General features: G+C 32.3%; 1 protein-coding gene across 1 annotated transcript in view; it reads right to left on the bottom strand.

The window, feature by feature from the left end:
• Positions 1 to 1484: 1484 nt before the first annotated feature.
• LOC139497804 (uncharacterized) overlaps positions 1485 to 27749 on the bottom strand; it is a 43171-nt gene continuing 16906 nt past the window's right edge. The window contains exons 11-22 of the mRNA XM_071286039.1: positions 25977 to 26000; positions 20979 to 20999; positions 19560 to 19596; positions 18075 to 18305; positions 15261 to 15803; positions 14529 to 14635; positions 13112 to 13565; positions 11004 to 11779; positions 7596 to 7626; positions 4786 to 5057; positions 4484 to 4511; positions 1485 to 2049 (exon numbers count right to left, since the gene is read on the bottom strand). Coding sequence (XP_071142140.1) covers positions 1661 to 2049; positions 4484 to 4511; positions 4786 to 5057; positions 7596 to 7626; positions 11004 to 11779; positions 13112 to 13565; positions 14529 to 14635; positions 15261 to 15803; positions 18075 to 18305; positions 19560 to 19596; positions 20979 to 20999; positions 25977 to 26000 — 2913 coding nt within the window. The 3' untranslated portion in view covers positions 1485 to 1660. The remainder of the gene's footprint in view (positions 2050 to 4483; positions 4512 to 4785; positions 5058 to 7595; positions 7627 to 11003; positions 11780 to 13111; positions 13566 to 14528; positions 14636 to 15260; positions 15804 to 18074; positions 18306 to 19559; positions 19597 to 20978; positions 21000 to 25976; positions 26001 to 27749) is intronic.

Genomic DNA, 27749 nt, shown 5'->3' with positions numbered 1-27749 from the left:
TGGACAGTTGTCTCATTGGCAATCATACCACATCTTCTTTTTTATATTTCATCTATCTGCATATATTTGAAATAAGGATACCATTCTCACTCATATATTGACTAATTATTATATCCAGGAATTTACAATCATGGTTGATTGAGATCTTGACATTTATGAGGATAATTCAATTTTTCCAATTACGAGGCTCCCATTTCTTCGTAGCATTATTCCGACAGCCTGAAAAAAGAGTTTTATTATCTCCCTTTTCATAAGATATTCCAGAGTTGCGTTTCATATCATGATTTTTATAGGAGATACTGCTAACAAGTCAAATATACTGTACAAGGGTCTAAATAATCCAGTTAAACAGAGTCACGCCTTTAAAAGTTTTAAACTGACATTGTCATGATTTGATTAACTATTATGGAATATATACGTGTTGCAAATGAACACTGATATGTTCCATATGTTGTTATCACAACCATGGGACTGTCCTCTTCTTTGATTTCAACATTATTTAATACGATTTATCCTTGGAAATTTACCCACGTGAACAAATATATCAATCATGTAGAGCAGGAACTGTTTAACCTGTCAGAGCACCCATGTTTTATTATGTTTTCGTCGTTTTTATTTTAGCCATGTGGTTTGGTTGTCTATTTTATTAGACCAATACATTTCTTTTTATCACTTTGTATTTGCTTCCTCGGCTCCTTTTGATGTCTTTTCAGTAATAGTCGGGAGCCAAACTAATAGAAAATCAATATAAAGGCTTGAGCTGATGCAACCAAGAACCCCCCCCCCAAAAAAAAAAGTATATGTTATGACAGGGTAGAGAGGAAAATCCATTATTTAGTTATAAATTATACTAAAACATTTCATAACAACACATTGAGACCCATAATAAGATTTTTTTTCATTTTTCAATTCAAACGAGATTTTCTTTTACCTATCCCAACAATAATGTCTTTTTTTCAAGTGAACTAGTTTATTTGACAAACATATTAAAGCTGTTATTCTAATGATATCAAGTTAAAAGTTTTGTTGGCTTGCTGGCTTTGTTTGTATAAATGTTTGCTCAAGCATTGCATTTAAAATTGGCAACTGATATCAATAGGTAGGCGGAGCTTCAACTTGTATACATTGCATAACTCCAATAACATTTTAAATATAATATATACAAGTTTAAGCCCCTTTTAACAGTTAAAATAGTAAATACCTTGTACACAGCTGATTGTCCGTCAATGAAAGAGGGGCGATCGACATATATCAGAGGGACAGTCAAACTCATGGATGGAAAATAAAATGACAACGCCATGGCAGTGAGAAAGAAAAAAGAGAACCAGACAAATAAAACGTCATAAGACACAACATAGAGAACTAAGGACTTAGCAAAACAATCTCCACCATAAACTGGGGTTGATAACATCTGTCTGATGAAATTTTTTACTAAAGTTTCCAAAAATATTCAATTTACTAATATCCAAAAATATATGAAATAAATGAGAAATAACAGATCTCTTTTAATCTTAAAACTGAAAAAAAAAACATTGATCATTACACACTTTAGAAACAATGAGGCCTCATTACAATTGCAAATTCACTTCTCTGTTATGTTATAGTGCATATTTCGTCCAGATTGGATACTTGTTCTAATTAAATTTCGCAGAAGTTGCTTTCAAGCTATTGCACAAACTTTTGACGTCTTTTGTTTCTGACTCTGTGGTTTCTTAGGAATTGCACCCATTTCCCTTGAATGTCTAAGAGTATTCAGATCAACATTCTTTAGAACTTCCTGTAAACAAAGTGCTCCTCTCCCAATGTTAACTAAAGCCTGGACCAGTACCCGTATTGTAGGTTTCACTGTTCTGTCTTCTCTCCATGCCAATAAAACCTCTCTATTCTGAGCTGCTAGATCTCTGGGATTATTGCTCTTGATATTTTCCAGGGTTCCAATTGACAACCCAACTTCAGCGCCAAGTTGAAAGAATACCTGACCAATTTGTGGTGCTAATGCATCCAATATCTCTTCTGTTGGAATAAAATCTAGATATTCCAAAGGAATTTCTGAAATGTGAGTATTGTAGAAACAATTTGCAAATTATTTTGAAATAAAACCTATTCCGAAACATTGTAAAAATACTATTTGCTCTAAGAAACCACAATCCCACATCAGGAACTAGAGAAATTTCTTAATATGTTTTATAACAAAAAACTCTAAGCTTTAGAGGTACTGTTTCAACTCTAGCAATGTGTTGATTTGTGCTTAGCGTTTGTTAAAAAAAGTGTAATTGGCATTGCTGTTGCTATACGACGTGTCTCAGTATTTATACATCCACAGCATTCATGCATTTAGTTATGATGTTTCTGTTGTAAATATAAAAAAAAGAAGATGTGGCAAGATTACCAATGACACAACTCTTCAAAAGAGATAAATTGACATAGAAATTAGAAACTATAGGTCAACGTACGGCTTTCAACAACGAACAAAGCCCATACCGCATTGTCAGTTATAAACGGCCCCGAAATGAAAAATGTAAAACAATTGAAATGAAAAAAAAAACAGATTACTTTATGTACAAAACAATGAACGAACAAACACAGCTAAATACGTCATCCACTGAATTACAGGACAGGTACAACATACAAAATGTAGCGGTGTTAAACATGATAGCGGGACCCCAGTCCTCGACTATCCCGGGCTAGTGATGTTACAGAACATAGTCAGAATGAACCATACAAATCAGTTGAAAAAGCCTTGACTCAACAGATAATAATGTATCTTACAAAAACACAGAGTGGACGTGTCCAGGTACTTGTACATCCCAAAAACCAAAAAACAACCTTAATAAAGCTTACTTCATACAGGAACTTCTAGTGAAGAAAGATAAGAAGTTAGCAATATCCTTTAACTCTACTTTCCGCTATATATATGATGTTCTTTCACTAAACAATTCAAAATTTGGTGACTATGTCGAACGCATCTATCTCATTGAACTAGCGATAAAGGATACAACATATACAGTTAAGTCGGCCTCATATCTTGACTTACATCTAGGAATTGACAATGAGGGTCGATTGAAAACAAAACTTTACGACAAAAGAGATGATTTCAGCTTTCCAATTGTGAACTTTTCATTTCTAAGTAGCAACATTCCAGCAGCACCTGCATACGGTGTATATATCTCCCAATTGATACAATACTCCCGTGCTTGCATTTCCTATCATGATTTTCTTGATAGAGGGTTGTTGCTCACAAGGAAGCTATTAAATCAAGAGTTCCAAATGGTGAAGTTGAAATCATCTGTTCGTAAATTTTACGGACGCCATCACGAGTTGGTTGACCGTTATGGAATAACCGTTTCACAAATGATATCGGATATGTTCCTTACGTCGTAACTACAATCCCCTTCCCCTTTCAAAAATGTGACCTACCGAATTGGACTATTTACCGGATTTGTTATCTCATAAGCAACACGACGGGTGCCACATGTGGATCAGGACCTGCTTACCCTTCCGGAGCACCTGAGATCACCCCTAGTTTTTGGTGGGGTTCGTGTTGTTTATTCTTTTGTTTTCTATGTTGTGTCATGTTTACTATTATTTTAATTTTAGTTTCTTGTGTACAATTTGGAAATTAGTATGGCGTTCATTATCACTGAACTAGTATATATTTGTTAAGGGGCCAGCTGAAGGACGCCTCCGGGTGCGGGAATTTCTCGCTTCATTTAAGACCTGTTGGTGACCTTCTGCTGTTGTTGTTTTTTTTCTATGGTTGGGTGATTGTCTCTTTGACACATTCCCCATTTCCATTCTCAATTTTATTGTTTGTCTGTTTGTCCTTTTTATTTTTTAGACATGGCGTTGTCAGTTTATTTTCGATTTATGAGTTTGACTGTCCCTCTGGTATCTTTCGTCCCTCTTTTAATACAGATCTGAGAGTACTTTTATATATTATGTTATGTCTAATCGACTGTCGTGGGAATTATGTATTTTCGTTACTTTTCATATGTGTCTTATTTTCCATTCTCGCGTTTGTTTGTACTTAATTCCGATCACATGGTGATGTCATTCTAGCGTTAACATTGCCATATACGTTGGTGGTTTGGCTAACAATAAAATCAGGTTCAACCAACAATTTTTAAAAATTCTGTACCAAGTTGGGAATATAGCAGTTGTTATCAAATAGGTTGGTGCACAGTTGGTGGCGTTTGTTTTTGTTGCGGTTCAGTGTTTCTGTTGTTCTGTTACTTCCTTCTTATAGTAAATGTGTTTCCCTTGGTTTATGTTTGTGATCCAAATTCGTTTTCTCTTAATCAATGTATGATTTTTTTAACAGCAGCATACACTGTTGGCTTTATTTAATGTAGTTGGTATCGTTTGTCTTGATGCTGTTGGTATCGTTTGTTTTAATGTTGATGTATTGTTTGTTTTAACGTTGTTGTTTTTTGTCACAGTTTGTATTGTGTGATTTGTATTCCTATTGTTATAATACTAGTACCTGTTTTTGCTATCACGACTCTTCTAACCTACAAAAGTAATCATAAATCATGAAATTTCATTCATACTTGCAATAGCTTAATTAATCATTTGGTTAAGCTTTTTAGAAACAAATGGGTCCATTGTTTTATTTTTTATATTTTTTATTTACAAATTGAAGTTTTTTAACAATTTTTATAATTGTTTCTCCCATGTATTTTGTATGGTAAATGTTATTCTAATAATGTCCATATATACTACACATAACACAATTTCAAATTTCGTACGGATTAAATTCTTAGTAAAGTATTTGTACAAACTTACTTGGCACAAGACATGTGTTGATATATCCATATTTGTCAGAGCTTCTGTTAAGGCTTTTAAATTGCCCCCATCTGCCATCTCTCTCCATTTTGATAAAACCAAAAACTTTGCTACTTCTATATTTTCTGGGTAATTTTGTGTGATATCATTCCATTTATCAAACATATCAAGATATGAAACTAATTCATACATTTGGTTTGATGGAAAATTAATGGAAAAACGCAACAATTCAATATCACTTGGTCTCTGGTTTAGAGCATCATCACTTAAACCTGCAAATAAACCATTGATATAAAACAAAGCAAAAACAAATGCTTTGAAAATGCACAAATTTAATCCGGATCCTACATTTTCAACATTTTTCTTAACTGTAAAACATTTCTTAACAACGTTGTCAGAATGTTGCAAAATTTATAAAAGAGCTAACGAATAGATTGAGGTCATAAAAATTGACGAAATGATACAAACCACTTTAACATAAAATAATACTTTGTCAATGTCACAGGGATCTCACAGACATTTTTTTTCCACATCAGAAACATTTAAATCAGTGCATGATTGTTTATTGCTGTCTACAGTATTTTATACTTTTTGATGAATGGTGTTGCCTGGCCACTAGATTTTCCCTTGAAATTAATTTCCAAAATTCCATTTTTACCAATGGAATGGTTTTCTCATTTTTGAAGGTCGTACGATAATATGTAGTTGTTCGTATCTCTGCCTATTTTCTCATTGTATTTATTATGCATCTCCTGATCTTTTTCTATGACAATAAAATGATAAATTTAAAATTTGATCTTGACAATTCAAACACACAGAGATTATTGTCTACATACATCCCTGCACTATTGTTTCGCTGACAAATTCTGTACTTACAACAAATTCAAACAATTGCATTGTTTTAATAATATACTGGTATTATTTTTTCTTCATATTTTTCTATGTTTACTCCATTCATATATTACATAGTCGATTAAGGGTGTAGGAAGGGGTGATTTCTTATTCAATGACAGAAGTGTTTTTTTCTCGTCAGGGAAGGCGGAATTACTAAATACCAGTATGTCTTTGGAAATTTATTTGGAAAATTAGACGCAACCGTTAAGGAAAAGGAAAACTACAAAATATCAATCCTAAATAAAGGATTAGTTATTTGCTACATCAATCGTTGGATACGTCCTTACATTGGTAGCATTTAACTGGCACATGTCTTGTTACATGTTTAAATACTTTTTTTTATAATTATATCACTTAAGACTCAAAGGTGAACAACCAGATAACAATTTAACGATACATACCAGTTATTAATTTACATTTAATTTTCCTATTACATGTACCTTCTTTTATGTGTTTTTTTCTCTATACATATAAAAACTTTATTGTAACACAGTCAACCATGTTCGTCACAGTTTCATATAGTTACTCGTCAAAACGTAATATTAAAAATAATTAAAAACCATTTGTTCAGAGAACAATTGAAGGTCTTTCCACCAGTTAATATCTATTTTGATATTAAAATATTAAAAATCAGTCTAAAATGTCAGTTCATATGGCTTTATGATACATAGATATGAATTTAAAGCAAAGGTCAAAATCTAGAACGTCAAATTAACCTATGACCTCGACCTCAATTTCAAGGTCACAAACTGAGGATCTCAAGTCAAAAGACCCTAGGTCTCTAATATGTATGGTTAGTAAGTTATATCACTTTACATATAATTTTAGATATGATAGGGGCGAAAACTCCCATTCATTGTCTACGCACCCTTTCAACTTAAATTATTAAGTTACGACATGTCCCAACTACAAAATTATTTGTCGATATCTTATAAGGTTAATGAAAATGAGTGAAAATAATCCAAATTCAAAAATTAGAATATGACCTTGACCTTTGACCTTGACCTAATTTTCATTTTTTTTGGACCAAGGACCTCAAATCAAAAGATCCTAGGTCTCTATCACTTATGGTTTACAAGATAGAAATGCATATCACTTATATCAAATGCATAAGGGGAAATAACTCTCATATGCAGCGTTCATATCGCTTCGGACAAAATAGGACAAATCATGAGAAGGATATAACAAGCAATTTTGTAAAATAAATTTGTCGTGGACACAAGGAAAACAGTGTTTGGGGAGATAACTCCTACAAAGAAAAGTATTCGGTTACGCAGGGTAAATTTCAAAAGCGCAAAAACTGTTCGATATCATATACCAAATATCTAAGCGACATATTGAGAAACAAGTGTTTATCGCAAGAACAGAATATGGCGGAAGAAAAAAAAAATAATCAGAAGAAAAACAATAGGTCTTTACACAGAAAGGTAGAAAGACCTAATTAAGGACTGAAAGTATATAAAATTGAGAATGAAAATGGGGAATGTGTCAAAGTGACCCGACCATAGGAAAAACAACAGCAGAAGGTCACTAACAGGTCTTCAATGTAGCGAGAAATTCCCGCACCCGGAGGCGTCCTTGAGCTGGCCCCTAAACAAATATATACTAGTTCAGTGATAAAGAACGCCATATTAATTTCCAAATAGTACACAAAAAACTAAAATATACAATGTATATATAATATTTATGTTATATGAATTAAAGGTGCATTTATTATAAAAGTAATCCGCCTACCAAAACCAAAAACAACAACAACATATCCTAATTTCAACACATGCTATATGATGACACTTAATGGGCATTTACCTCTAACAATTTTCTTCAGTGTTCTTTTGTCATTTTTTTCAAACACAAATAAAGTTATATACCGTTTTTGAGATACATACAAATCATCACACTACTAAATGTCAACTTACCTGGACAATTCTCATCACACTGTTTATTTCTCTGTAGAAATGAAATATATAAAGATAATTAAAAAGTCAATTGTTCATGAACAATTGAAAGGTCTTTCCTTTTTTCTTTTATTAATTGCCTTCTTAGTTAAAAAATATATGGTTTCTAAGAACTTTTATGTTCATAACAAGTGGTTGCTAAGGACAAAAATAATTCCTAAGGATACAAATATTACTACCAGTATTAAAAATGTCATATGTACTATTCACAGTATTTAAAGTTAAACAAATAAGTGATTGCTAAGGACTTATATGTCGTTGCTAGGGACAAAACTGTCATTTCCAGTATTAAAAATTTCATATTTATATTATTCATAGCCTTCTAAGTTCAAAAATATATGGTTGCTAAGGTGTTTTATGTCGTTGCTAGGGACTTGACCTCTGACCTTGGTCTAACTTTGTAGATCTTATTATGCTGAATATTTTTGCAATGCAAAGTTTCTTTCTATCTCTAACCACTTTTGAGTTATAAGCAAACAATCATCATTTCGGACCCCAAAAACAGTTTGGTGCCCTAGTTCCATAACAGTTGGTCCAATAATTTTGAACCCACATAACAAATGTAGATCTCGACAAGACACACATTTTCTCCGTTACATTTTATCAGCCATATTTTACGGTTATTGAGTAAATCCAATAACAAGTTAAGGTCAAAATCTGGGTCATGACCTTGACCTTTGACCTTAGGTCAATATCATTTCAACATGTCGCGTACTTTTTTTGGGAAATTTCATTAAAGTTTGGTGGAAAGAATAATAATAATAATAATAATAATTAAAAACCAATTGTTCAGAGAACAATTGATGGTCTTTCCACCAAAAACAATGTATTTTAATATGAAAGTTGTCAAATTAAGTTTAAAATGTCATTTCAATCGTCAAATGATAGCTTAATTATTGTACGGTGATTCCAAAAATATATGGTTTCTATACAATATTTTTTAAATAAGGGAGATAACTTGTTACTTCCGGTTTGAAAAATGTTACTTCCGATAATATTTGAATATTGAATTGACACTGATTCCAAAAATATCTGGTTATATATACTTTTATAATAATAAAGTAAAAAAAATAGCTACTTCAGGTTTACACAAGGTAACTTCCGGTTGTTTTTTTTCAAGGTTAAATCGTTTGATTCCTTTTGCCAAAAGTCTCATGGCTTTATCATGTATCCATATGAGCTAAAAGCAAATGTCAAAATCTAGAACGTCAAATAAAGCTATGACCTTGAGATGAATTTCAAGGTCATAAACCAAGGACTTCAAATCAAAAGACCATAGGTCTTAGTTATATTTGGTTAATCAGTTATATAACCATATGCGTATTTTTAAATACAAGAAGGGAGAAAATCACTTTTACATTCAACGTACCCTTGCAATCAAAATTAACGTGTCACGACATGTGGCAACTAACAATTTAGAAAAAATAATTTATCGATATCTTATACGGTTTCCCGAAATGAGTGAAAATAAGCCAAATTCAAAAATTAGAATATGACCTTGACCTTTGACCTTGACCTAATTTTCATTTTTTGGACCAAGGACCTCAAATCAAAAGATCCTAGGTCTCTATCACTTATGGTTTACAAGATCGAAATGCATAAGGGGAAATAAAAGAGGGACGAAAGATACCAAAGGGACAGTCAAACTCATAAATCTAAAACAAACTGACAACGCCATGGCTAAAAATAAAAAAGGCAAACAGAAAAACAATAGTACACACGACACAACATAGAAAACTAAAGAATAAACAACACGAACCCCACCAAAAACTAGGGGTGATCTCAGGTGCTCCGGAAGGGTAAGCAGATCCTGCTCCACATGTGGCACCCGTCGTGTTGCTTAAGTGATTACAAATCCGGTAAATAGTCTAATTCGGTAGGTCATATTCATGAAAGGGAAGGGGATTGTAGTTACGACGTAAGGAACATATCCGATATCATTTGTGGAACGGTTATTCCATAACGGTCAACCAACTCGTGATGGCGTCCGTAAAATTTACGAAGGGATGATTTCAATTTCACCATTTGGAACTCTTGGTTTAATAGCTTCCTTGTGAGCAGCAAACCTCTATCAAGAAAATCATGATAGGAAATGCAAGCACGGGAATATCGTATCAATTGGGAGATATATACCCCGTATGCAGGTGCTGCTGGAATGTTGCTACTTAGAAATGGAAAGTTCACAATTGGAAAGCTGAAATCATCTCTTTTGTCGTAAAGTAAACTATCATATGGAGCGTTCATATTGCTTCGGTCAAATTAGGACAAATCATTTGAAGGATATAACGAGTAATTTTGTAAAATAAATTTGTCATAATCTTTTATGGTCGCGAAGGAGTTGTGGACACAAGGAAAACAGTGTTTGGGGAGATAACTCCTACAAAGAAAAGTATTCAGTTACACAGGGTAAATTTCAAAAGCATAAACTGTTCTATATCATATACCAAATATCTAAGCGACATATTGCGAAACAAATATTTATCGCAAGAACACAATTAGGCGGAAAAAGAAAAAAAAATAATCACATGAAAAACAATAGGTCTTTCAACAGAAAAGTGGAAAGACCTAATAATAATAATCAGAAGAAATACAGTAGGGTCTTTCCTTATAGAAAAAGGAAAGACCTTAATTACACTGAAAATCAATATGACAAAGTTGTATTACTGTTGATTCATTTAGTTTCGTGAGATACCAACTATCGTGGATTTCGTAATTTGTGATGAATCACGAACTTAAAGGTCAACGAAGTACAAATTCTCCTTAGGCTTGTATGAAGACTTTGGTAAAACCACGAAATCAAATATCCAAGAAAATTCAATGTTTCCTCAACCCACGAAAATAAATGAATAAACAGTTTACAGGATGAGAATATAAAAGGTAACAATAAAACATAAAGCATATGTTAAACAAAAGCACCTTCACCCTGACAAGACAGAGACACAACTTTTTCAAAATAGATATATACAGTTTAAGATTGAACAATTTAGAATTTGAATCACCTAAAATCAAGACATATTATATCTTGAAATAATTGACACATGATTGTCAAAGACACATACACCCCTTCTCATGTTTTTCATGTCAACTAATAAGGCGACCTACAGTAGTTAATTTCTATGTAATTCTAGTGGAGAGTTGTCTCACAATTCATCTTCTTAATTTTATGATACCAAGATGAACAAAGTTTAACAGTGTATACTACTCAGTCGAATGCATTTTGTAAATAGAACTAACTTTTATCATTTATTCCTAGTTGGTTACATTTCTTATAAAAGCTAGGTCGAAACCGAGGTCTAAATGTTGTGGTATTCTCTTGATCTATGTGTAATTTATTTACTTATCGACTATGCCAAATGTATCAATATATACCTTATCTTGGTTCCAAACAACCCAGTTGTCTGCTCTGTGTGTAAGGTTATGTTCGTCACAAACCCATTCACTTTTCTTTAAAGCTTCTTCTTCACTGATGAAGCATTTCAATTGTGAACATGAATATTCAATGTGGAAAGGTGACTGGTGTACACTTTTTGCATGAATTGTGGACTGATAGAATTCTGAAATTCTTTCCATGGTTAGAACTAAACATTCTTTAATTCCGGTGGCAATATCTGGGACAATTAATCCGGCAGAGGTCCTATGAACTAGATACAGAAGAATCTTGTTGCCTTCAACACACACAGCAATATCATGTGCCTTGTCAAGTGATACTACAATAAATCCCGAGAAGAGGAGCTTTCTTCCTTCATACGTCCTCACTGCCCACATGCTCAGACATGCGCTTATCAGTCGATTAGGTAACGCTGGTGGTATAACAGTTCCTTTGAAAACAAATGCGAAACATCTAGCTCTATCTGCTGTGCATTCTTTGTCCATGAAGCTTGTGGTATTTCTTGTTGTAACCATACAGGGAACAAAGAATTTCTCTACCGGTAACCGACTTCCTGTATTTGTATCATATCTCCGTTGCTCTGCCAAAATATCTAAATGAATGAGGAGGTTGAATATAAACTCTTTGAATGGTAAAACTGCCTTGAAGTCCTTTTGTGCCCAAATCTGATACAGGTCTTCACGGCATATGCTTCCACTTTCGGACATTTCTCTGAAAATTTCCTGCATTCTTTTTTTCTGTGGCCAGAATCCTCTGTCTACAAAAGCATAAAGAGGTAAAATACTTTATGAGCAAATAATTTTCATTACTTTTCTTCCCAAAAATCGTTGAACTGCACATACACGATTGTTTTCCTCCAAAGAAATGTATCGTCCTTTTATTTTTGAGAGCTCAATTTGAAGACTTTAACAGAACAGCTTATATTTTTAATATAAAGCTATATGCAGCAACTCAGATGAATTTGACAGCAGTGAATATACATTGTATATATTAATAAATGAACAAAATCAACAAATGTAAACATTTCAAATGGATTCGTTAAGGCGCAGACAAGTAATTTTGTGAAAATTAAATAGAGGTCGTCGTGTGAACTTGATAATGATATAAAAAATGTATTCCCCGTTCTGTGAAAGTTGCAAATATTCAAATTAGAATTAAGGAGCGCAATCTCATACATATTTTACTGAGACATAAAACGTTGTATAGGAATCGAATTGACGTACATGAGTAACTCTTTGTTCGATTATTTTAAAGAGACAAACAACTTAAATGAATAAAGACCACTTTCTTTGGACAACGTTGTTTCAGAAATGTATCCTTATATATTCATTGGATATTGACTGGATGTTAAATATTCCAAGTTCTTTTTTGCTAGATTTGCTAAGAACTGCTCGTAGATTGAGCCCAAACCAGTTGATCGACGAATATAATAACTTTTTAACAGCAAAAAAATACATAAGAAATAGTGGAGGTAAAACTATTTTTCTCTGAATTAGCTAGATAAATTAGCTACTATAAGCTTTTATAATTCAATGGGAATGCAAAGATGGAACAGTGCGGTACTGACAAATACTTGAAGAGTGTATTAATCTCGTATTATAGTTGTATAGGGAAATATAACATTGTACTTGGATCTCGAATATAAGCTATCTTCATTTTGTTTTTATCGAATGGGGCATATGACGGATGTATTTCATAATTTAATTATTGCATTATTTATGTCATAATATAATTAGTAAGAACATATTACATCTAGTGCTAACAATAGTAAACTACAAGAGAGGAGGATAAAAGTTCTGTCCGAATTGGTGGGACAATTAAAAATTAAATGAAGGAACCTGTTGTCTGTTCCGTCAACTTAAGTCAAAACCAAATGAATTACTACAAAACGCACAATGGAATGCATAAGGAAATCAGATAAAAGGAAATTCAACATGAAACAGACTAAAAAAGCAAAAAAAAAAAAATGGATCTTACGCTATGCACAAAACGTAGGATTGTAATCAAATGAAATAATATATGATGACACAAATGCCAACAATACACAAAACAATAAAAGACTTCTACTTAATTTATAATTGATAAATACCTGTCACAAAAGATCGCATAACTTCCACCATGAGAAGAGGGTTGATGATAACATAATCTTTTAGTTGTATGCTATCAAAGTACACAATCTTCCCCAGCGAATGCTGAAAATGAAGGAAATCTTTAAGTTGTCCCGGACTCAGTACCGACACCTTGCTAATGCCATTTAATTCTTCAAACTCATTCAAAGACAGAATTTGCTTCCCTTCAGCTACTAACTCAGCTATCTCCAATTCAAGGGGGACACAAGCGTTTGGCATCTTCTCCCCCCAACACGGGTGGTCGAAAGTGAGCTCAGTGATGGTTTCCTTCAGTACTTCAAATTCTGGGTCTGTTTTATCAGTTGCATTGATAAATATTTGTTTGTCAAGGACAAGATGATTTCTTCCTTCGTGGTCCTTAAATAAATCCTCTACTTCACCGTACAACAGTTCACGTCTGGTCTCTACATCATCCTGTCAATATAATAGACCAAATGAAGAAAGCATCTTGATATGGCATGACATAAATGTATTATGAACCAGCTTTAGAAAAATTATGTGTAAGAATATTTTTTATCATAAAATTGAGAATGGAACAACAACCTGACCAAAATAGCAGACAACAGCGCTAGCCGAAGGCCACAATGGGTCATAACCTTCGTAGGTTTATGTATTGCTTGTGTTTATAGCCACGAATAAACCCTTTCTCAAAACATGGAGATTGTTATAGATTTTTATCTATACATATAAAACGTTTTGTTTAAAAATTATAAAAGTACACTTTATGGTAAGTGAATTTGTTCATTGTTGAATATGTTATGGAAAATTGCAAGCATAATCAAAACAAATTATTCATTTGATTCCTTGCCCATCTTTAGTTATACTTTTTGTTTATTTATAGCTTTTCGTATTTTCTATAAGCTTTTGATTTAAAATTATATTGGCCTCTAGCATCTAGGAATAGAAATAAAATTATGGTCGAAACACGATTATGATACGGAATATTGGCATCGTTAATATAATTATAATACAATGTGTTCTTCTCTCAAATAATGTTTATTATAATGGAAATATTTTTTTTTAATAAGGAACTATTACTTAACAAAATATCGAAAAAGAAATTGTTCCATAGGGACATTGCAAAAAGAATGAGGTTCAGTTCCCAATTCAGCGGATTTGAATGAAATAAAGCCGAGAAATATCCCAGAGTTTGAAAGACCATTGATAAATTGGTTATCAATATTTTCATAAACAACGTTATTGACCTAGGCTAATGACGTCATACATTTTTATTCTACTCGACTGAATAGATTTTTTTATAAAAGAGTAGCATGCAATGGAATATAATCACAAAAAATGTCAAGGGAACATTAGAAAAAAATAGCTAATATGTCATGTATTTTAGATGATTGATTGATTAATGTCTAGGTCACTTACTGTTGGAACTTTGTCTTTATGGGTGGCCACGAACAAGATTTTTGGGATGCCAGCATACACCACCTTACAATAGGTCAGGATTGAGTTCACCCAGTGAAGTAAGAACACTGAAAATAGAATAGAGCTAAAATACAAGATGTAGTTATAAAAATACGTATACAGTTTCTCAATAATATCTTAAAATATGAAAGATATTATGATTATTTTAATATAACTCTATATCCAGTCAATCGCCTTGGTAAATAGCCATATCATCAAAATTTAAACGTCAAAACTTTAAAAAAAAAAAACCGGAAGAAAACTGATTTCATTAAGATAAAAAGAAATAGGACCAAATAGTTAACATTTCACAACATACTACATAGAAAAAAAACAATAGATCAAGATGAACCCCCAAAAAACAAATTCAGAACTCAGGATTGGTCAGCCGTTCCTTATAGTGGCAACAACTATGTTACGCATTGCTATTCACATTTAATTGCTTTGAAAATTTTTGACAGATAGTTCTATTATTTTAATGCTGTTTGACAGAGCTAGCATTTTCATTAGATGTTTTAGAGATTTAACAACCACAAACTTCTACATTTAAAAATGTCTGAACCAAGTCAGGAATATGACAGTTGTTGTCCATTCTTTATTGATGTGTTTTGTCATTTGATTTTGCCATGTGATTAGGGACTTTCCGAATTAATTTTCCTCGGAGTTCAGTATTTTTGTGATTTTACTTTTTACCTGCCGGTGTTGGTGTTATGTGCTGCCCTGGAAAACACAGTACATCAGGGATTTCTTCATTCAATCCTTTACTTCCATCAAAAACTACTACAAACAACGCTCTGTAAGTCATGAATGTCTGGTGTGTTGTATAATAGACATACTGTCCACCAAAGTCCCAGAAGATGAGTCTGCCAACTTTCATTTTATAATTTCCACTTTTGAGAACTTTTTCCATTTTCTTTCTTATTTCTTCTTTGGTCATTTTCGCCTTCATTTTCTGTTTACTTTGTTGTCTTTCAGGCACACTAGAGGTCGACGGGGTTGTCAACGATGAGAATTCTGGTTGTTTTGTAGAGAGCTCACAGGTCAAAATTGACTTGCTAGCTTTTGGTTGTGAAGAATTGTCACCTTGGTTGTTATCTTTATATTGACCATCTACAGGTGTCTCGTCTGATATTCTTTTAACTGGTTTGTGTGGTTTTTCTGTTCGTTGACTTTTATCTTCTTCTGTAGTGGTCATAAGTACCTTATTGTACACAACATCCATGGCATCATACGTTTCTGTATAAAATGATATTATATCTTTTTTGTTATTATTAAAAACATCTGCAAACTCATTTTATATGGCTTAAAATTATCCGACACTATTAAAGAGTTTCGGTATTTTAAGCTTAGAATTGTCATCTCAAGATGTCTTCCTTAAATATAATCAAATATAAAAAAAATTCCGCAGAACCCTGTGTCTCGCCTCGGATTGCTCCTGTCAGTGTAAAACTGAAATGTTGACGTAAAAAGTAAGCCCAATTTATCAGTAAATAACAGATTTTAATAAAAATTAGGAACCTTTTCTTCAGATGCTATTTCATGGTCTTGTAAATGAACTCCTCTCAAAGTTTCATTTGAATTAACGAAATTTTACAAATTTATCACGTCAAAAATGTTTAATTCGAGACTGTAAATGTTAGCTATAAAAAAAACTAAGTCCATCTATCATGAAAATATTAAGAAAATGAAAAAAGAATATTTATGTTTTCTTCTGGCATTATCATTTAGTCCTACAAAAAAGTTTCATAAATTTTAGGAAAGTAGTTGATGTGTAACAATCTTCAACATCGGACTGTATCTACTAGTTAAATGTAAAAAAAAAAAACCGACGTTAAATATACAAAAAATGAGAAATTAACATTTTTTTTAAAATCTGCTCTAAATTTGTGCATTTCGGTTAGAATTAAAATTCTGACCATATTTCCATAAATACTATGAAGGAATGACAATGTTATTGATGACTGATAAAAGTTATTCACATGACAAATGTTCTACGTGTAAATCATAAAAGTGGCTAACTTAGTCTATTTATCAGTAAATTAGGGAAAACATTTAGCTGTCTTTTGATATTAAGCAAGCTTCTGCCCAAAATTTGTTGTAAATGTCAGGAATTCACAATTGAAATTCCGTTCTGATAGCCTAACAAAACTCTTTATTGCATTTGCAGCTCTTTTGCACACTATCTTCATTTCCCATTCTCTCATACTGAAGAAACGGAATTTTGGCTATTTACAATTTATTTCAAAACGTCGTTGAGTTCATATTTGGTGATTCTGTTAGGTACGTGCCATTGTTAAGATTATATTTGGTGATTCTGTTAGGTACGTGCCATTGTTAAGATTATATTTGGTGGCTGATGCATTTGAAGGTTTACACATAATATAAAACTTGAAAAGCGATCCATTCACATTCATGTGGGTTAATAGGCGGGAATAATATAGCAGCAAGAAACTGATTTTGGTGTTTAAAAGTCACATTTGTTTTGTGGAATTAGTTAAAAATGTACCAGGTGATCAAATAATCTTAACTCAAGGCTAAAGCTTTCTCCATCAGAACAATGCACTTTAATATGTTTAACCCCACCACATACTGTATGTATGTGCCTATCCCAAGTCAGGAGCCTGTAACTAGGTGGTTGTCGTTTGTTTATGTGTTACATATTTGTCTTTCGTTCATTTTTTATATATAATAAAATCAACGGTACCAATTTTGTTGCACCAGATGCGCATTTCGACAATACATGTCTCTTCAGTGATGCTCGTGGCCAAAATATTTGAAATCCAAAGCATATATAAAAGATGAAGAGCTATAATCCAAAAGGTCCAAAAAGTATAGCCAAATTCGTGAAAGGAATCAGAGCTTTGCATGAGGGAGATACATTCCTTAATTTATAATAATTTCTAATATTTTGTAACAGCAAAATTAGGCCGCTAGTTTTCTTAGTTTGAATTGTTTTACAATGTCATTTCGAGGTGTTTAATAGCTGTCTATGCGGTATGGGCTTTGCTCATTGTTTCAGGACGTACGGTGACCTAAAATTGTTAACTTCTGTGCCATTTTTTGTCTCTTCTGGAGAGTTTCATTGGCAATCATACCACAGCTTCTTTTTTTTTTTTTATATTTATAGCGTTATATCTTATTCATTGATGAAAATTGAAAGTCATAAACATATTAATATGCATACTATAAATTTTGTTATCAAATTGAAGTTTTATCCAATTAACAATGACCAACTTTTAAACAGTATTTGAACAGACAGTTATGTTTGTGCTTGCATGTTAAAAAACATAAACATGATGTATACACACTACACATGCATTGGAGGCATGAACACACTTAACATTAACTTTTTACTTTTTTGGCTTTATAAATATTTTGATAAGAGCGACACTGATGAGTCTTGTTTAGACGAAACGCGCGTCTGGCGTACTTAATTATAATCCTGGTACCTTTGATAACTATTAACATACACAAGTTAAATTTATTTATTTGACTGTGTTTTCTTACCTGGATCAATTGTGATCCAACTTCTGGTTTCTACATTCAGACCACAGCGACCTTCAACGAGGGAAATGCCATCCGTGCTATATCTTCCTTCTGGGATGACAACACCTGCTAAAAGCTTGACTATACTTGATTTTCCAACACCGAACTGCCCAGTAACCATACAGCGCATGTCATATGATTGATAGCTTCCACTACCAAGCAATCGGTTGTACATGACTGATCGGAGAGCATCTGAAAATTTTCCGAATATAAACATGCAAAAATTATAGATGTGGTGTAAATGATGTCTGATAAATGCATAGAAAATACTACCATTCATAAGACATAATGGATGTTTTATGCTATTTCAAATGTTTCTCTTGTATTTTATATTATTGTTGACCAATAATTCCAAATTGGTTCATTGTTCCCCGGATTCACAGCGTGTTTCAAAAGGCCGACAAAAACAATTTTGTTTTTCTAAAAACATGTCCAATGCAGAACCCCCCTTCATCAACCTAACACGTCCGAAAATATTCTCTGTCATACATTTACCATGCGCTGCATGGTGAGATAAGCCATTTCATTTCATATTTTATAGTGTGTCTTTCTATGCTGTGACGTTACACTATTGCTTCAGATAAGGATGAAGAATGGTACCTATCAAAACTTTTAAACTTGATGCTTTTGTTTTTACCTGTCCGAATTCAGGAATCTGATATTCAGTAGTTGTCGTTTGTTGATGCGGTTCATAAGTGTTTTTCGTTTTTCGTTTTGTGTAAAGATTAGACCGTTTGAATGGTTTTACAATAATCAATTTTGGGGCCCATTATAGCTTGCTGTTCGATGTGAGTCATTGCTCCGTTTTTTAGACCTCACTTTGACCTATAATTGTTTACTATTACATATTGTGACTTTGAATGAGAGTTGTCTCAATGTCACTAATACTACATCCTCTTATATCTATATGTGTTTGAATCCTATAATTCAAACGGATAAACGACATTTTCAACTCAAAATACACATTGAATAAACGAGTCGAATATTTATCGCTAAAACCAAACTATCACTGCAATACACGTACATTGAGTGGCACTAGTAATGTAATTTACGGTTCTTGCCGATAATTTCTTTCTTCCAACGTTAAGTAAACAAACTATTTTTAGTCTGCTCTAAGTAAAAACAGATATCGATTTTAAACTAGTGTGTAAACGAATCTAGTTACTTTCAGAATCTATGATATATATTATAAACTATAATCAAACGAAGATTGTGGCAAATATCAGAAAGCCCAAATGTGTGAAAATGTGTATGATGTAAATAGATGGACAGTCATCATAGTCATATGTAAATTTTAATTTTACTAAAATTCGACATTGCAATTCAAGGATATTTATGTCAACGACAAAGACTTGCATCAGATAACTGTCATTTATTTTGAAATATAGCATAACTTAAAAGTGTTTCTCTTTATGATTGTTTGAAATTAAGTTAAAAGATCAATACCTTCTTTTCCTAATTCAGTAAGTTCTTCTTTACTTTTCTACAAAGATTAAGAAAAAATATGTTATATCAATCATAATCAGTTGTGATTCCAAACGCGAACAAATAATACATCTTTTATATTCTGGTTAAATTCATGCATATAATGTCTTCAGATTCAAAATTGTATTACAACATAAGAAGATGTAGTATGATTGCAAAATATCAAACAGAGTATGAATAACGACGAATTAGGCATTAACAAGTAAATGTATTGCTGTGAACAACAAGAACATCAAATATCGAGTATAACTATACATGCTATATAAAAGGCCCTACTATGGCTAAGTAAATCAAACAAAACACCACAATCCTGAATAATAACAAATTATATGAGAAAAACAGCTAAAATACACAGAAACCAACTGACAGCAATAAAAATACAGACTCTTGACATGGGAATGTGGCAGGATTAGACATGTTTTTGAACGCTCTATTCTTCCCCAACTTGGAACAATAGTGTAATATAACAAAATAAGAACCAAGTGTATAAAATCCGAAAAAGCTTGACTCTCCACATCTATATTTTTTTTTCATGTAATACCGATAACTCAAAATTGTACACATATCTTAATTTTGAGTTGTTTTACCAGAGACTCAAGATTTTTTTTAAGAAGCTATCTATTTTACACTGTATATGTCATAGCCTTAAATGTGTACTCCTTTCCTTGTTTTTTGTAATCACGCTTATGATGTATACACCGATCCTTATATTCTGATGCATTACCCAAGCTTATGATTTATATACCTATCTATGTTGAGTTCTATTTCTCAGATTTTAAATTTGTTTACCTATCTTCTTTTTTTAGTTGAATTACCCAAGATTTAAATTCAAATACCTACGCCCACGCTTCTGATTTATAAGCATATCTATTTGAGGTTGTATTACTCAGATTTTAGGTTTCTTTGTGTTGTAATGTTAAACCCAGGCATCATGTGTTACACCTTTCTTTGGTTTTGTTTTGTTATATTACTAAGACTTCAGAACTGTACATTTATCTTTTGTTAGTTATATTGACCAAGTTTAAGATTTGTATACCTATCTCAGTTTTAGATTTGTATACCTATCTAAGTTTTAGAATTGAATAACCAATTCTTGAAATAGCGAAACAATGATACCTTATATGTATTTTAGACAATCTAGTGTAGGAACGAAGCACACATCAAATAGTTGATTCTAAATTGCTAATCATTTAGATAAAATGATATAACGGGAAGAAAACGGGAAGAAAACGATCGTTTCGACTGGACATTTTCTATATCACCGACACAAATTTCCGGTCATAAAAGTGACATAAAGAGTAACTAATATAAAACCATGTTCTATTCAGATACACCTTAAAAAGGTAATTACCATGCATTCCAAATGAGAAAAAATCTTACCTCGCGCATTATTTTCTTCTCCTACAAATACAAAAAAAGTCACATACTATCAAGTTAAAATTGTATCTGCAAATTTAAAATACATCCTCTTTAATGAACTGCTACAATACTACATATGATTTATTCAGATTTATATAAAAGAAGGAGAGGTGGTATAATTGACAATAATAAAAATGTCCAACAGAGTCTAAATCATTGCTATTCAATTGTTAGCGCATATAGACCATTGAACGGCTTTTAACAACGAGAAATACCCGAATCGTAAAGTTAGCTGTAAAAGGCTACGACATGATCAAAAGTGTAATAGATAGACGGTCAAAATATAACTGCCTTGTTTATAACAAATATATCAACGAAAAACAGATATAACACACAGCATGAACAGACAACTATTGATTCCCAAGTTATTTACCTAAGACAGGCACCACATAAAGAAACTAAACATGTTAGTAAGCTCAATTTTCCTACAACCGATGACAATATAAAAACAATACAGCAAAAGAACAAACTTTTAAAATCAGTTGTTTTAATTAACAGTAAATCAGAATTGTACTACTTATTCAGTACATACACTAAAAGACTCTTTCGTCTTAAAATAGTATTAAAACATTTGAATTTTCTACACTTTATACAAGTATTCCCCATTCGAAAACCAAGACATATTAAAAAAAATGTCCTGCTTTGTTTTACAAAAAAAAGTCAACGAAGATACAAGTCTCTTGCCAAAAAGAGGAATACATCTTACTTTGTAAAAAATCTCTTTGATTCAAACAAAAATAATTCTCTAAAACTGACAATATCAAGATACTTGATTTCTTGATTGACATCATACTTGATACGTTTGGAGGACGTGTTTTCAATGAATGATTGGCATTCCCATATTGAAACCAACTGTATCCCGCTTCCTGTCTGCCGACTTGATCATTTATTAAAATGATGCTGACGTTATACAGGAATCCTGTCCCTTTCCCCCGAATATGACTTAGACTTATTATCGGCTTTGTGCTCACATAAGTCACACGTTGAGAAGGAATTGTCTGTCCGTCCGGAGCACATAAGATCATCCCCAGTTTTCTGTGCAGTTCGTCTTGCTGAGACTTTAGTTTTCTATGTTTTGTCTTGTTTACTATTGTTTGTCTGTTGGTCTTTTTCTTTTTTTACCCATTGGCTTGTCATTTTATTTTCAGCTTATGAGTTTGAATGTCCCTTTGGTTTCTTTTTTTGTTATATTGCCCAAGCTTTAGATTTATACACCTATCTTTGATTCATGATGTACTTCTAAATCTCTATCTGTGTATATATCCCTCAATTGATACGATATTCCCGGGCTTCTATTTCCTATCATGATTTCCTTGAAAGAAGGCTGCTGCTCACAAGGAAGATACACATATCTTTGTTTTCAGTTTAATATTTAAATAACCCCGCTATAAAAACGTTAATACCATCAAGGTTAATTCGTTGACATATAAGGTTTATAGTTCATACGAATTAATTATTAATTAAGAAGTTAATATCAGGTCACATAATTTGTAAAGAAAATACTAAGTACGACATCTTCATGTCATTCGTTCAACTTGATAAAACAATAATAACCTTCACTTCAAATCATTCGTTGTAACTGATAACATTCTGTTATTTCAGTTGCAGAGTCCACATACAACTAATTTAGACTTAATTGCTCCTTACTACCTTATGTATAATTCTTCTGGTTTCTATCTCCCATGATCAACATAAATAAGATGATGTGGTATAAGTCCATTCAGTAGAAAAAAAAACCCAAAGAATAATTAAAAACCAATTGTTCAGAGAACCATTGATGGTCTTTCCACCAGTTAAGACCTTTTTTTATATGAAAATATTAAAATTTGATTTTAAATGTCAATTTTAGCGTCAAATGACAGCTTATTGAACGCTTATTCCAAAAATATATGGTTTCTATACAAAAAGATATAAATTAGGGAGACCATTTTTTACTTCCGGTTTAAAATATGTTACTTCCGGTAAATTTTTATTGTTTACTTAGCACTGATTCCAAAAATATATGGTTCTATATACTTTTTCATTAATTAAGTATAAAATATAGCTACTTCCGGTTTACAAAAGGTCACTTCTGATTGTCTTTTTCTAGATCACATTGATTGCAACCTAATTTAAAAAGTCCCATGTCTTGATCATGTATACATATGAGGTAAAAGCAAAGGTCAAAATCTAGAACGTTACATTTACCTATGACCTTGAGCTCAATTTCGAGGTCATCAACCAAGGACCTCAAATCAAAAGACTCTAGGCCTCTACAATATATTGTTAATGAGTTGTATTACCTTACAACAAATATTAGAAATAAAAGGGGTCAAAACTGGCATCAAATGTCTACGTACTCTTTCGACTAAAATTTACGTGTTACGACATGTCGCAACTAACAATTTAGTAAAAATAATTTGTCGATAAGTTATACGGCTTTTGAAAATAAGTAAAATTAAGCCAAAATCAAAATTTATAATATGACCTTGACCTTTGACCTTGACCTTATTTTCATTTTTTTGAACCAAGGATCTCAAATCAAAAGACCCTAGGTCTCTATCACTTATGGTTTACCAGTTAGAAATGCATATTCATATAACAAACATAAAAGGGGGGATAACTCTCATATGGAATCTATATACGGCTTCGGTCAAAATAAAACAGAACATCCTGAGGATATAACGAGCAATTTGGAAAAATAAATTCATCGGTTTCTTATACGGTTGCGAAGCCTTAAAGATAACAAGGAAAACAGTGTTCGGGGAGATAACTCTTATTTGGGAAAGTATTCGGTTAGGCAGAGTTGGTTTCAAAAGCGTATAAACTGTTCGATATCATATTCCAAAAATCTAAGCGACATCTTGTGAAACAAAAAAACAGCGAAGGAAAAAAATTAGGCGGAAGAAAAAAGAAAAAAAATATAAATCAATTGCTTTTAAAAAGCAATTGTAAACGGTCTTTCCCCCTTTGAAACATAGATTGATTGGGGGGGGGGGGGTTGTTTTGTTTGTTTGTTTGTTTGTTTGTTTGTTTGTTTGTTTCTGTAAGGGGTCTATAGTATTGTGTTACCGGAGAAGTTTCATGTTTAGTTTGGAAAGTTTTTCTTTTATTTTAGGTCCAGCGCGCGCGCCAGATTGAGGAGATATCACGTGACGCGGGTATATAATAACGAAAACTTAGTCTTTTTATTTCTTTTTAGGTGGGGACGTTAAACAGACAACATCTATAGAGATGGAATGTACACAATGTAATTTCTTTTGTCATTGTAGGAAATTGACATTTTGATCACAGTTCACCAGCAGTGCATGTTTTGGATTTAATTGATTCGGCGTAACTTTAAAACACGTTTAAGGATTATTTTCTGATAATGTACATTTTTCAGCACCAGTTTGTAACACAGATAAGTATTTCAATCTAGGAGCGGACATTTTATTGTAGCATTTCACTGAGATTTACGGACCTAGCAAGCAATTTTAACGGCATTGCAATTTCTTTTCTCTAGGAAAAGTCTTGAGAGATATCGGCACCACGTTGTTTTATGAACCTTTAGTACATGTATGCCCTGCTGACTGTAAATTGTGGGATCGATTGGACTTGTAGTTTCAGTGTTTAAGTGATAACAAGGAGGTGGATTTTTTTTTTCAGAAGAGATGTAAGATCAATATTAAAAACCAATTGTTCAGAGAACAATTGAAGGTCTTTCCACCAGTAAATATCTATTTTGATATTAGAATATTAAAAATCAGTCTAAAATGTCAGTTCCTATGGCTTTATGATGTAAAGATATGAATTTTAAGCAAAGGTCATAATCTAGAACGTCAAATTTACCTATGACCTTGACCTCAATTTCAAGGTCACAAACTGAGGATCTCAAATCAAAAGACCCTAGGTCTCTAATATGTATGGTTAATAAGTTATATCACTTTACGCATAATTTTAGATATGATCGGGGCTAAAACTCCGAGTCATTGTCAACGCACCCTTTCAACCAAAATTATTAAGTTACCACATGTCGCAACTAACAATTTAGTAAAAATAATTTGTCGATATCTTATAAGGTTAATGAAAATGAGTGAAAATAAGCCAAAATCAAAATTTAGAATATGACCTTGACCTTTGACCTTGACCTAATTTTCATTTTTTTGGACCAAGGATCTCAAATCAAAAGACCCTAGGTCTCTAATATGTATGGTTAATAAGTTATATCACTTTACGCATAATTTTAGATATGATAGGGGCTAAAACTCCCATTTATTGACTACGCACCCTTTCAACCAAAATTATTAAGTTACGACATGTCGCAACTAACAATTTAGTAAAAATAATTTGTTGATATCTTATAAGGTTAATGAAAATGAGTGAAAAAAAGCCAAAATCAAAATTTAGAATATGACCTTGACCTTTGACCTTAGCCTAATTTTCATTTTTTTGGACCAAGGATCTCAAATCAAAAGACCCTAGGTCTCTATCACTTATGGTTTTCCAGTTTAAAATACATTTCAAAATTTCAAATACAAAAGGGGAAATAACTCTCATATGGAATCTTGATACGGCTTCGGTCAAAATAAAACAGAACATCCTTAGGATATAACGAGCAATTTGGAAAAATAAATTTGTCGGTTTCTTATACGGTTGCGAAGCCTTAGCGATAACAAGAAAAACAGTGTTCAGGGAGATAACTCTTATATGGGAAAGTATTCGGTTAAGCAGAGTTGGTTTCAAAAGCGTATAAACTGTTCGATATCATATTCCAAATATCAAATCGACATCTTGCGAAACAAAAAAACAGCGAAGGAAAAAAATTTGGCGGAAGAAAAAAAAAAAAAAATAATAATCAGAAGAAAACCAATAGGTCTTTCCACGGAAAAGGTGGAAAGACCTAATAATCAGAAGAAATCCAATAGGTCTTTCCACGGAAAAGTGGAAAGACCTAAAAAGTCAAATGACAACTGCACTTCGAATTAGACAAATTCTTACCTTACGCACTTTCTCCTCCATATCCTACAAATATATATATAAAAAAAGGACATGCGACTGTCATAAAAGTCACAGGTTTGCGAGCTAAAATTTCTATTCATTATTTTCTACATAAGTAAATGCTTGTAAAAAGACCAAACAGTGTAAAAATGATAAAGAACGTTAGCATTTACATACTTTGAAAAAAGTAAACTCACAAAAAGTAGTACTGAACTACGGAGAAAATTCAAAACGGAAAGTCCTTAATCAAGTCGCAAAATCAAATTCAAAACTGTAAAATATATTCTAGTCCAGCTTGTGAAGGAATGAAGCAGACATCAAATGTTGGTTTGTCGATTGCACATAATTCAGATAAAAGGAGAATGAAACGACCTTTTTTATTTAACTTTTTTACGTACCTCAGATAAACTTTTCGGGTCATAAAATTAACATGAAGAGTAAGTAATATAAATCATTTCCTTTTTCGATACCCCCATATATGGTTATAATTATTATGGTTGATTCGTTGACAGTTATCATATTTATTTCTCGCAGTTTGATATATTTGTTATTTTTCTTTTTAACTATTAGTGAAAAGTTTATATCAGTTTACATAATCCATTTCAGAAATACTAATTACGTGTCATTCAGTGTATTTGATCGACACTGATTACCTTGATTGACTTTAAGTGCAGAATCTAAATACAGCTGATTTAGATTTAAGACCTCGTGAACCTCATTTTGAATTATACTAGTTTACATCTCAAATGAACAAGTCTTTTACATAATCTAATTTAGTTAGAAAAAAAGAGCACAAAAAGTCAAAAGACAACTGAACTTGAAATGAGACAAATCTTACCTTTGCGAGTTCGTCTATCTCTTTTTTCTTTCACAAAGATGAAGAAAAAAAAGTTGTTATTTATAATTTTCATTTGTTATTTGTAATGCAAACAAATAATACATCTTTAATATTATGGTTAAATCGCTACATATAATGTATTCAGATTCAAAATTGTATTATAACATAAGGAGATGTGGAGTGATTGCAAAAAAATCCAACAGAGTCTGAATAACGTAGAATTAAGCAATAAAAGTGCACCGTATTTCTGTGAACAATAAGAACACCAAATATCGAGTATAACTATAAAAAAAAAAAACCATTGAAAATCTGTTGGTGACCTTCTACTGTTGTGTGTTCCATGCATGGTCGGGTTGTTGTATCTTTGCCACATTCCCCATTTCCATTCTCAATTTTACCTACTATGGCTAAGTTTATAAAAAATCGAACAAAACACTAACATCCTGATTTATGACAAATTATGATATCCTGATTTATGACAAATTATTATGAGAAAAACAGCTAAAATACACAGAAACAAAATGACAGCAGTAGAAATACAGACTCTTGACATGGGAAAAACACATTTACAATGTGGCAGGGTTAAACATGTTTTTTGAACGCTCCATTCTTCCTCAACCAGGAACAATAGTGTAAAAGTACAACATAAGAACGAAGTGCCTAAAAAGTTTGATTCTCCGCATCTGCACAAATCTTTAAATTTATACACTTTACTGTGTATTACCGACGACTCAAAATTGAACACCTATCTTAGTTTTGAGTTGTATTACCAGAGACTCAAGATTTTAAAAGCTATCAATTTTATATCAAAGCTTTAGATGTGTACTCCTTTCCTGGTTTTGGGATGTTTTACGCAAGTTTTAGATCTGTCCGAATTTATTTTTTTTGAGTTGTATAAATCAAGCGTATGATGTATGCACCGATCCTTATATTCT

Source organism: Mytilus edulis, chromosome 12 (genome assembly GCF_963676685.1).
Source record: "Mytilus edulis chromosome 12, xbMytEdul2.2, whole genome shotgun sequence".
Lineage (NCBI taxonomy): Eukaryota > Metazoa > Mollusca > Bivalvia > Mytilida > Mytilidae > Mytilus > Mytilus edulis.
The sequence above is the reverse complement of the archived record's forward strand: the minus strand, read 5'-3'. Positions and strand labels throughout refer to the sequence as shown.